The following is a 12,057-nucleotide window of genomic DNA, read 5'->3' as shown; positions in this document are numbered from 1 at the left end:
CTTCCACCCACAGAGTCCCAGTGAAGGCAGTGTGGGCTCCTTCCACTTCAGGAAGGGAAATCACAGATTCAGAGAACCGCAGAAACATCCAGGCTGGAAATGCCCCTCAGGATCACCAAGTCCAACCTCTAAGCCTACTCTACAAGATTCACCTTAAACCATAGCCCTAAGCACCACATCCAAGCAACCCTTAAATACATCCAGGGGCAGTGACTCCACCACCTCCCTGACCATTCTCTCCATGAAAAAAATGTCCCGTCTAAACCTGCCCAGTCTCAGCCTAAGGCCATTCCCCCTTGTTCTGTCTCTAACTACCTGTGAGAAGAGACCAGCAGCAACCTCTCCACAATGTCCCTTCAGGTAGCTGTAGACAGCAATGAGGTCTCTCCTCAGCCTCCTTTTCCTCATACTACCCATCCCCAGCTCCCTCAGTCACTCCTCATCAGATTTATTCTCCAGGCCCATCCCCAGCTTCATTGCCCTCCTCAGGACCTGCTCCAGCACCTCCACATCTCTCTTGGACTGTGGTGCCCAAAACTGAACACAACACTCGAGATGTGGCCTCACCAGAGCAGAGTCCCAGGGGACAATCACCTCCCTGCTCCTGCTGGCCACAGCATCTCCAATCCAAGCCAGGATGCCACTGGTTTTCTTGACCACCTGGGCACACTGCTGGCTCCTATTCAGCTCCTGTCTATTACAGCCCCCAGATCCCTTTCTGCCAGGCAGCTCTCCAGCCACACTGCCTCCGGCCTGTAGCATTGCTTGGGGTTGTTGTGACCCAAGTGCAGGAGCTGGCATTTGGCCTTGTTGAAACAACCCATTAATGCTGGCCCATGGATCCAGCCTACCCAAGTCCCTCTGCACAGCCTCTCTACCCTAATTCAAACCAACACTGCCTAATCCTGTTATTTGATGTTAACAAAGCTACACCAATGGCCAGAGGTGACTGCAGGCATCTTGTCTGAATTTCCTACCGGACCTAATCCCCTTCTCAAAGTAGCCCAGTACAAGTCCACTGAAAACAAAAGAGCCAGCCAAATACAACTCATCCAGACCCAGGAACTTTGTCAGGCTGTAAAATGAAACCAAGAACATTCCAACATCGCTGTAGCGCTACAACATCACATAAAGGTTAAAAGCACCAACAGCATCAGCCTACAGAAGGGAAGCGATACTGCACTGAAGAGTCTACAAAGGCACAGGCATTAAGCAGCAGTTTTAAGTGTTCACTCAGCATGCTGCTTTGCATATTGGGCAGCGAGTTCCTCCTGCGCCTTCCCAAAGGCCTACCATTAAAAACACTCCCTGAAAATGAGGAAATCGAACCACACACAAGCACAAAAGACAAAGTCCCAGAACTGTCTGGGTTTTTTCGTTTTTAGAAAGAACTCCCACTTCAAAGTGTCCCGGTTGGAAAAAAAATCAGACATTGGCAGAAAATAAAATCACTCTGGACTAGGGAGTTCCGGCTTCCCTCCTGCGGCCTCCAAAGCGCTAACCCTTCACTTGGAAAGATGCACGCAGTGACTCCTAACGGCCTGTCAAGTGTACAGACATGAACACACAAAGGACTTCAATGCAAACTCATGTCCTCATTTGCAGCACTGGCAGCCACTAGAACTCTCAGTGCACACTAAAACACACCTCAGGGAAACACTCTGGGCTGCAGGACAAGCACAGGTATCACTACAAGACACACAGGTCCGAAAAAGAGACCAGCAACACACACAACACTCAGTTAAAATGATGATGGGTGGTGAGACACTGGCACAGGTTGCCCAGGAAGGCTGTGGCTGCTCCCTGTCTGGAGGTGTTCATGGCCAGGTTGGATGAGACCTTGAGCAACCTGCTCTAGTGGGAGGTGTCCCTGCCCATGGCAGGGGGTTGGAACTGGCTGAGCTTTGAGGTCACTTCCAACATTCTATGATTACCTGGGCCTACCTTCTAGCAGCAACTTTAGCACACAATGAGCACACAATGCTCATTCCTACTAGAGTCTGGATGAAGCTGTATCCAGGGGTTTTGATAAAACCAGTTTGACACTGGTTGGGTGGATCCTGGGACTTGCTACTAATTGTGATACCCCACAATAAGAGGCTTGCTGATGCCTACGTACAGAGAGGTTTATTTTTCCCGGTATCAGTGTTAATCTCAGAACATGTTGAATTGGAAGGGACCTTGATGATCACAGTTACAACCCTTCTGCCATGGGCAGGACACCTTCTACTAGACCAGGTTGCTCAAATCCTGATCTTAAACACTTCCAGAGATGAAGTGGCCACAACTTCTCTGGGCAAACCATTCCAGCATCTCACCACCCTCGTAGTAAAGAGTTTCCTCTTAATGCCCAATCTAAATTTTCCAGGCTCTACTTTAAAATCATTGCCCCTTGTCCTGTCGCCATAAGCCTTAATAACCAGTCCCTCTGCAGCCTTCTTGTAAGGCCCCCTTCAGGCACTCAAAGGCTGCTATTAGGTCTCCTCAGAGCCTTCTCCTCTGCAGGCTGAACACACCTAACACCACCAGCAGCCTGTTCTTGCAGGAGGGGCAATGAAGAATATCTGCTGTCTTGGTTTGAAATTTTTTGCCCCCACCAGGTAATTCTGTCACCTTCAAATTACCACAAATATCAACTCAGTGTTTGAGTGTCTACTCATACAACACAACTCACACATGCATTTTTTTTAATGCCAAAGTAAATAGCCACTACCAGCTTCAACAGTTACTGAGCAAAGCCTAAGAGCTACAGTGAGCAGCATCAACCGGGCAATATTCCACACAATTTAGAAGCTGGATGCTGTGAAGATACTTCTGATGCATCACAATGTTGAGAGCCTCCTAAAGAAAAGATGCCCGAAGAGCTATCCAGGCTACCTTCCCTTGCATCAGAGGGAAAGAAAGCTCTCAGAGAAGCAATTCAAACCCAAAGTCATTCCTCCTCAGAGCCAGCAGCCAGGCAACTGGGAACGCTCCGCATAGGAATGAGGTGCTGTCTCCAAGTGGGACTGCAAGCGCTTACGGTGGGGAGGTTCAGCCTGGACATGCGGATGAAGTTGTTGAGCATGAGAGTGGTGAGAGCCTGGAATGGGTTGCCCAGGGAGGTGGTTGAGGCCCCATGGCTGGAGGTGTTTCAGGCCAGGCTGGCTGAGGCTGTGGCAGGCTGCTCTAGGGTAGGGTGCCTCTGCCTGTGGCAGGGCGGTTGGGACTGGCTGATGCTTGTGGTCCCTTCCAACCTGACTGATTCTATGATTCTATCTATCTTTTATTTATGTACTGGAGAGTACATAATTCCAAGACTGGTCCCCTGAGAGATGCCCTAAGCACAGAGTGAGGGTCATGCCACAGCAACAATGGGGAAGTGCCACACTGCACCCTGGTTCCTGCAATCTAGTGCCAGTTACTAGTTGTTACATGTAAAAAGCCAGGGAGGTGAGAAGGGAAGACAGGACAGAGATGCAGAAATGGTTTAGGCTGCTGCTGAGTGGCTTTGTTTCCACACCAATTTTGGTCAGCATATTGTGATCCTGTTTCAAGAGTCCTTTTTAAGGACTGAAGTGTGCAAAGTAGCACACTGCATGAAAACAGCATCCAGACACCGGTAGGATCTTCACAGTGATAGCTCTGCTAGCAATTACTGTGTTGCTTCTCTGAACCAACACTGGACTAGCTTACTAAAGCACATAGGAGTTAAAAATGATACAAGCCTCTCACCAGCTAAACAGCCTGGAGCAATGGTAAGTTCAGAAAAAAAATCCTAGTAACAGGACGCTAAGCTCACAAAAACCTGTCCTCCCTTGAACCACAGGTCAAGGGGTCAGGGTGAGTTCTTTTGGGTCTGCTGACAGGCTGGTGAATAATAGGGGATGCCACAGAGCAGTCCAGTCATTTAGCAGTAACGCTTTATGCCATTATGTAGGGAAATACTCATTCAGTTATTTGTCAGTCTCTGGCTCCTGGGGCCAGCTGGGACCAGGAGCACAGCTGAAGCCAAAGTGCTTAACTCTCAGAGAGAATTAAGGGCTCTCAGGTAGTCAACGATGATCCCCAGAAATAAATTAATGACCCTTTGTGGCAGACCAACAGGAAGTCTGTCCAGCTCTTTGCTGGAAGGCAGATGCCACAAGAGTCTTGGTCTCAAGTTCTGGGCATACAACAAAAATCCACTGTTCTTACATACGTATAGATACTTACTACAGCGTTTACTATCTATTTCTAGAGGCTACTCTGGCCTTTTGCAGTTCTTGAAGCATGCAAATCGGCCATCTGAATAATGCACTGGAGGAAAAAAATATCAAATAATGAAGATATAAAGACAAAACAACTTATGCTGAAAGCACAATATTTCAAATGAAACAGCAATTAAAAAGATGAAGTGATGAAGGAAGAGACACAAAGACAATAAATGGACATTATTTACCTCCCACTACTCTTGAAAAATCTTTTCATGAAGCAAACAGAACAAAGGCTGAAAGAGCAACCCACAGTGTCCTCAGGAACTCAAGGATTAGTATTCAAGGAGACTACTTTCACTTTTTCTCCTTGAAGCTTAACAAGAGCAGGAAGAGCTGGAGTGGCAGAGCATCAGAGCATATCGAGTAGCAACTCCTGATTACAGAGCATAGGTGGCCAAGTTTCATCAAACAGTTTGATTTACTCTTTGGGATTTTTCCCTTGAAGTGAAATAGAGATTGACAGACTACTTGATCCCTAGCTGCTGCCCCAGTGATCCAGCATGTTTGTTACACAATAAGCTGTCATATCCAAACAACAGCAACTCTGAACCAGCCTGAAAGCATCCTTTGAAGACAGAACTCGAGCGCATCACTGCCTTTGGAGATGCCTGTGACAAGCCATTCACAGGTCCAAAAGAGATTTCAACTATCTTGAAGTAGCACACCCAAGAGCAGAGTCAACATAGGAAGTAACATCTAGGGTGCAATTCTAAAACCAAATTTCCTCTGGCTCTTCATATTTCATTCAGCAACTGGCTGGCCTTTGGGAAAAATGGTTTAGCATGGCACTGTGCAGAGGGTGAAACTGGGCAAGAAATTATAGGGTTTACACCACCTCCCTCTTACTGGAGAGGGACCACCTGTGCAAGCAGTAACACAAATATCTGAACTCTAGAGGACGGTCCTGAGATTGCAGGAACAGGACCTAAGAACCTGATTGAGAAGTAGTGAAATGGAATCTTACTATCATCCTGACTTAAATACCCTGCCCACAGAACAAGCTCCCATTTTAAAGGATGATAAGCAAGAAAGTACAGGGAGTTCAAAGGTCGCCAAGCCTCAAAGGCAAGCAACAGGCTTCCACAATCTAGAGACATTCCAAAATTAATCTAAAAAACCTGAGGCCCAAAGTGTCAGAGAACAAAGAATTCAAGCTTGGACCTCCAGATAAAATGCTTTCATCTTTCAAACTATTCTTTTGGGGAAAAAAAAATCACAGATGAAAAAAAAAATGAGGGAAATGGACAGTTTAAAAAGGTTTCTTCTTATAAAAAACCCCCAACAGTTAACCCAAAAGCTGTGCAAAGCCTACGAAGTATTTAGAAATGCAAACGTTTAAAGTCTAACCTAGAACACCGGCTCAGAGACCCGATTCGGTTTTACACAGCTAACAGCATCTCTGTCAACAGCCTGAGTCTGTTTCTCCAAATACACTGGAGCAACTTGCACCACAGGCTGCCAGCAGGCTTACATCTACAGCTTCAGCATCAAATATTTCAGATAAAGCAACTCTGCAAACAAACAGCAAAGTCTGCTTCAGTCAGCTTCACTGAAAGAAGAAATAAAACAAAATCCCAGCAGCCAACAAGAAAGGAAGGGCAGGCAAACTTCCAGATGAGGGAGGTAAATGAGCTCTAATTCAGCACTCTTGCAGCTATCAGATGGTTAACAAATTGAGATGAGAGACTTCTGAGCCATTTTCACTCTGGCAAACTTAAAGGATACCGAAGTGCAGCTGGAATACATATGGGAGATGCTGGAGAAAGTGGATCATTTGAATTTGTAACTCTATTGTGTGCTGAAAGAACTTCCTGCAGATGAGGCACATGCCATCGGTGACTCAGGGAGCCTCTCTGTCTGCTAACAGTCATGAATTTATTCTCTGAACCAGCTACCAGAAGTGACATGGTTTATGTTAGCCTTATATATGCAACAAGAATCTTAAAATAAAGCCTGCGGGGACATAAGTTCTGTTCTGCTTTCAGAAAATCTCTGTCCTACAACATCTCCCACTGCAAAAAAACCAAACCCAACACAATGTTACTTCTGCAAAACTAAGATTTCACACTGGGATCAAAGTGCTTCACTCACACAAATTTTATGCAAAAAACTCTTTTTACATCAAAAGCCAAATATATTTTTGGACGATGTTCAGCATTTCAAAATGGAATGGGGAGGTTCAGACTGGACACGTGGAGGAAGTTGTTCAGCATGAGAGTGCAGAGACCCTGGAACGGGTTGCCCAGGGAGGTGGTTGAGGCCCCACCCCTGGAGGTGTTTCAGGCCAGGCTGGATTGGGCTGTGGGCCGCCTGATCTAGGGTGAGGTGTCCCTGCCCATGGCAGGGGGGTGGAACTAGATGATTCTTGTGGTCTCTTCCAACCCTGACTGATGCTATGGTTCTAAGATCATATTAATAGGCCACTATAATGCCAGGTTCTTCACATTAGCTAATCAGCTGCTAGTTCACTAGTTTGATACTCAACTACAGCACCTGCTAATTCTGCAGGCACAGTTACTCAGGTATCTTCTCTGGATTAAAATCCCTGCTTCCTATGCAAATTATCTTGATGGTAATTTGAATTTTGTATATATAAAGATGCAACACGAAGAAAAAAACCAGAATACACTACAGAGAAACAACACAGCCCATTATCTTCCCACTTTTCCTCACTACCACCAGCCTCGCCCCCGGAGCTCTGAAGACTGCAGCCACCTGCAAACTGATCTACTGAGAGCTACTGGAGAGGAGTACCTGAAGCCAAAAAATTGCGAGCAGACGACAAAAAGGGTCATAAGAATCACAGAGGTAAATTAATAACCAACTATACACACACAACACGGAGACAGATGGCAAGCAATTTTCCCCAGTGTACTTACACTTGTTCTTCTAGAGCCCGTATCTGGGTCACTTGCTAGATTAAATCCCATGCGGCAGCCCCAACACAGAGGAACTGTCGACCGTGTGCGGGCTGGGCCTGCCTGTAAAGGGCGCAAGGCCGGCACCACGGCGCAAGGCCGGCACCACGGCGCAAGGCCGGCACCACGGCCCAAGGCCGGCACCACGGCGTCGCGGCATTCCTCAGCATTTCTTCAGCGCAGTTCGCAACATTGCCTGGTGACTTTCCAACGAGGCTGTTGAGTATCTTCTACCACCGACAAGGCTGCCCCATTGAGGCCTGCTAAATAAAATGCAGCCCAAGCTAGGAAGAGTTGGCCGCTGCTACCAAATCTCACAGAAGAGTCCCGCCCAGAGACAGACACATCTGTGCGTGTTTCCAAGAGAGCAAACTCTATCGATGTGCCACAGAGAAAATACAGCGCTCAAGGCTGAAGATTCATGCTAACACTCTCCTTGAAATATGCCCTCTGGCATTTGGGAGAAGAAAGCAACACCTCATCCACTGAGTTGCTTTTGATGTGTCAGCTGTAGCAATCAACGAATGACCTCTGATTCTCTCAGCGCTAAATCTTCCACACCCCAGCTATTAACTGACAGTGACCTGTCTACTTTAGCATAGGTCACTCGAAGCACTAAAACTTCAGTGCAAGGCTCGCACAGGTCACATTGCCTAGTTTTGGGGAGGCTTAAATGGCAGGGGCAAATAATTACACGGATGCGCAAGCCTAATTGCAGCACGGGGTTTCCATCCCGCAGTACGGGTAGGCACTACCAGGAAACATGCTCTGTATGTGCACAGATTAGCTCCCCTTAATCTGGCAAGAAACTGGATTTAACACAGTGCCACAAGCAAGACTTTCAGTACACCCACAGGAATGGAAACTGCATTTCTCCCTACCCCTTGCTATCAGTCCCAAGATGATTTTGCTCAGCAATAAATAACTCTTTATAAACAAGCCATACAAGATCACTGTGGCATTAGACCAACATCTTCGTATTTCTCCCTCCTCCTCACATTCGTCTCTTCTTTTGGGTTACTGCATGCTGCACTCAGCTTCAAACAAAAAAAGAAGCAGTAAGAGGAAGGCAAAATAATTATTTGTTCCTAGATTAACAAGGGGGTTTTGAGCTGAGGAGAATTTCCCCCTAGTAATCTACATTTATGACCAGGAAACATCACAGCTGTCTGTAAGAATCACAGTAGCAGAGAAGAGGGTGGGAAAAGCATGTGTTTTCTAGGTCCACCTTTGCACTGATTATGTGTGTGCCACACATCTGTCTAGCTAGAAGGAAACACTAAGGCAAGCTAATGCTGAAAAGTAAGAACGTACACATTCGCTTCCTCCTTCGGGCTTTAAACTCACTCAATTTCAATTTAATTGGATGAAGAGTAAGAAATAAAACACTGAATCTTTTGATACAGTTATAAAGGCCAACCTACGAGCAACTCTGTTGTATCATTGTCCATACAGTCTTCGGTTTGGGGCCGTGCTGCTGCTAAAACACTAAGTTCTACCATTGGAAAATTGATTTTGCTGTAAGAAGTTTTTATGATGCCACTTAATCTTACCCATCCCACATAAAAAAACCACAGAAAGCAATTACAGACACTCTTTATATAGTAAGCTTGATCACTATATTAAAAGAACAGTCTGATGTAATTTCAATATAATGGGAAAGGAAGCAGAAAAAGCTATGGCAATGAGCTGCGCTCCTAAAACAAAACATTGCAGGTTCCCAGTTTAAATGCACAATCTTGATTCACTCAAAAGTTAGTAGCAGAATCCATCTCCCACATGAAGGGCTACTGTCCTGCAGCTCCGGCATCAACCTCCTTTTCTAGTATTATGTTTCAGGCCAGCTCCTGCAGGGCAGCGAGGTTGTGTGATTACACACTTTGTGTCTGAACGCCTGCCTTTCTGAACACATAACCCTTTTTCATCTGACAATTACTAGCATGCAACAGCCATTTCTGCCTTACCCCTTCCAACGGTGAAGCTGACAACATCCTCAGTAGATGACGCTGCCTAGAGAAATACCATTAGCTGGCTTTCAGAACACTAGCACAACCTTGAACTACTATGACGAGCAGTACTTCAGGAGGTAAGCACATAAACAAAACAGTATTTTAGGACATCTTTTAAACATCTTTTAAACACTAGCAAAGACAGTGCGTGGTCATCTTCTCCACTCTTCCCAAGATGACACTCAAACACCACTATTTTCTAATTGCATTAAAGCCCACTCAGGCAAGATGAGGACTAACCTTGACCTCCACACGATTAACACCAGATAGTACTTCAAACTGCTTTAAATGCTTAGCTAATTTGAACTGGCCTGCCAGACAAGCTTATAAGCATGTCCTTAAAGAACCCAGTTTTGCCTAAATATTCCAATATATGCCACTTAGACCTATGTAAACATTCCACAACTCCCGCAGTCCTTAAAGAACCCAGTTTTGCCTAAATATCGCAATATATGCTACTTAGGGTTATGTAAATATTCCACAACTCCTGCAGTTCTTAACTGCCACAGGGGAATTTAAAATGGTGTCAGTGTGTCAAAATATTCACTACTTGCTATTGACGCAACTCAGACCTCGCATTTCAGAATAAAAGCAGAGGCTTTTTTTTTTTTTCTTCACTCTATACGAATTCCATTTTGGGACATTAAAAAAGGTTTAAGAAAAATCATCTCAGATAATTAGAAGGCTCACAGAAACCTAAAAACGCTTAATGGCTTCACAAGGCTTCAAGTGCATGTAAATGACCTGAAGGACTGAAGACTGAATCGCCACATTCTGCTGCAGGCACCGTTCCCAGCCAAAGACCTGGACCACGACTAACACTTGGCATTTACTTTCAGTATAATAGGTTTAGTAGCAGCAACACTTGAAAACGGAAAGGGTTTATTCTGGAAGTGGTGACAGAGCCTTAAAGGCGGCAGGTGCACCGCAATACGTTGTAAAGGAAGAACATTCCAAGCTAAGTAACTAATTGACTCCAGGACGGTCAGGTTATTTCCCAAGGCAAATATCTAATCAAGGACATAACTGTTTCTTTCACATCCCATCAGTGCGCCGGGAAGTTCAGCTCACCCAGCTCAGGCGCATCGCTTATCCCAACTCAGCACGCTTCCTCCTCTTCCTCCTCTCGCACAAAAAAGCTCTAAAGCGCTACTAACTCTGCCCGACTGGTGCTCGGAGAGTTGGCCGGTACCGTGAACCACACGGAGAGGCAGCAGCACACCCCCTCTTCCCCTCCGCCGCCAAGGCCGCCGAGCCGGGGGGCGGCGGCGGGACGGCCGCTTGCCAGCGCCGCGTGGCCTGGGCCGGCGGAGCAACTGCCCGCAGCACCCAGGGCAGACGGGCGCTCGCCACCGAGGAGGGGGAGGGCTGACGAAGGGCTGTCAAAGTCAATCCGTGCTCACTTTTTGGATGGTTTCATTCCAACGGAACATGAAAGATGCCAGAACGGTTAATAAGTTTAGCCAAGCGTGCTGTTCGCCCTAATACATTTTAATTATGCATCTGTTTTAATTGCGATCAGATTAAGTCACCGGAAAAGCACTAATGGGAATCTTCCCCGACTGCTAACAGCGCCTTTCAGGAGCTTCTGCGGGCGGGGACGTTCAGGAGAGGAGCAGGTAGGGACCCCGGCTTAAGCTGACGGCGACAGGCGCCCGGTCGCCGCAGCCACCCGGCGGTGCTCGACAGCACGCGAAGACTTCCACGAGCGATGTTCGGTCCCGGCAGGGCGGGCACTCCCCCCACCCCGGCGACACCGTGCATGTGGAATCAACCCCGGACCTGCTAAGTTAAAGCACCAGGATCCTTCCCACTGGGAAGCGCCAGAGTGGACCGAGCCTGCGTGGGAGCTGTCAAAGCCCTGGGAGCGGCGGGCGCCGCCGCGGCCACCCGGAGCCAAGTAGCCATCGGTACCCTCCGTCACTGCCCCGAGTACCCCGAGAGGAGCGACTGCTGCCCGACTCCCTGCAGGTGCGCAGTCCCTCCCCGCCCGCCCGGCCCCGCCGCTCCCCTCCGCTCCACGCCTTACCTGTCATCATAGCAGAAGTCGGCGCCCAGGGTGTTGAGGTACAGGGCGAGCCCTAGGGCGCTGCTCAACAACTCCGCAATCATCTCTCCGCCTGCCGCCGCTGCCGCCGCCGAGCTCGCACCGGGGCAGTCCCCTCTGCCCGGCCTCCCGAGCCGGCCCCGCCGCGGCCGCCCCTCGCGCCCCCCAGCAGTGCCGAGCGCCGCTCCGTGCTCCACCGGCGGCCGCAGCCTGACGGCGTCCCCTTCCACCTCCGCCGTCCCCTACCCCATGGTAGCGGTGCGACCGGCGGAGACAACGAAGCGAAACGCGGCGCCTGCCGCCTTTCTCCCGCGGAGCCTCAGCAATACCGCGGCTCCGGCACACGCCCGGCCCGCACACCCCTCGCTGGCGAGCCGGGCGCCACCGCCAAGGCTCTGGGAGCGCCCGCGTGGGGCGCCCGGGGCTCGCACCGCGCCTGCGTGCAGACCCGCCCCGAGCCCGCCCCTCCGCGCCCGCCCCGCCCCGCGCCCCTGCCCCGCCCCGCGCCCCCGCGCTCCGGGCGGCGCTGAGCCGGCGGCGACAAAGGCAGCGGGGCGGGCGTGCTAGGCAGGGTTTGCCCCGCTAGCTTGGCCCTTTCAAGGGCTGGGTTTTTTCTTTCCCTTTTCCCTTTCTTCCTGTGTGTTTTTGTCTGACTTCTTTCTTTCCCGTTCCTTTCTGGGTCCATTTTTAAATTCCATTTAGCTTTCTTGTCCTTTTTTTCCTTCTTTTTCCCATTTTCCTCTGTACCCCTTTCTTCCAGTCTTCCTTCTTCTCCTGTACCCTTCTTCTCCCCTTTCCTTCTTTTTGTCCCACCCACTAGCTCAGTTCAGATGGAAACTCATTTGCAG

At 48.6% G+C, this 12,057-nt stretch overlaps 1 protein-coding gene across 4 annotated transcripts in view; it reads right to left on the bottom strand.

The window, feature by feature from the left end:
• TMTC2 (transmembrane O-mannosyltransferase targeting cadherins 2) overlaps positions 1 to 11,630 on the bottom strand; it is a 298,456-nt gene extending 286,826 nt beyond the window's left edge. For all 4 annotated transcript variants that reach the window (XM_064141674.1, XM_064141688.1, XM_064141687.1 and 1 more), the window contains exon 1: positions 11,192 to 11,630. In XM_064141674.1, coding sequence (XP_063997744.1) covers positions 11,192 to 11,274 — 83 coding nt within the window. In that variant the 5' untranslated portion in view covers positions 11,275 to 11,630. The remainder of the gene's footprint in view (positions 1 to 11,191) is intronic.
• Positions 11,631 to 12,057: the final 427 nt, after the last annotated feature.

This window comes from Pogoniulus pusillus, chromosome 4 (genome assembly GCF_015220805.1).
Source record: "Pogoniulus pusillus isolate bPogPus1 chromosome 4, bPogPus1.pri, whole genome shotgun sequence".
NCBI classification, from domain to species: domain Eukaryota; kingdom Metazoa; phylum Chordata; class Aves; order Piciformes; family Lybiidae; genus Pogoniulus; species Pogoniulus pusillus.
The sequence above is the reverse complement of the archived record's forward strand: the minus strand, read 5'-3'. Positions and strand labels throughout refer to the sequence as shown.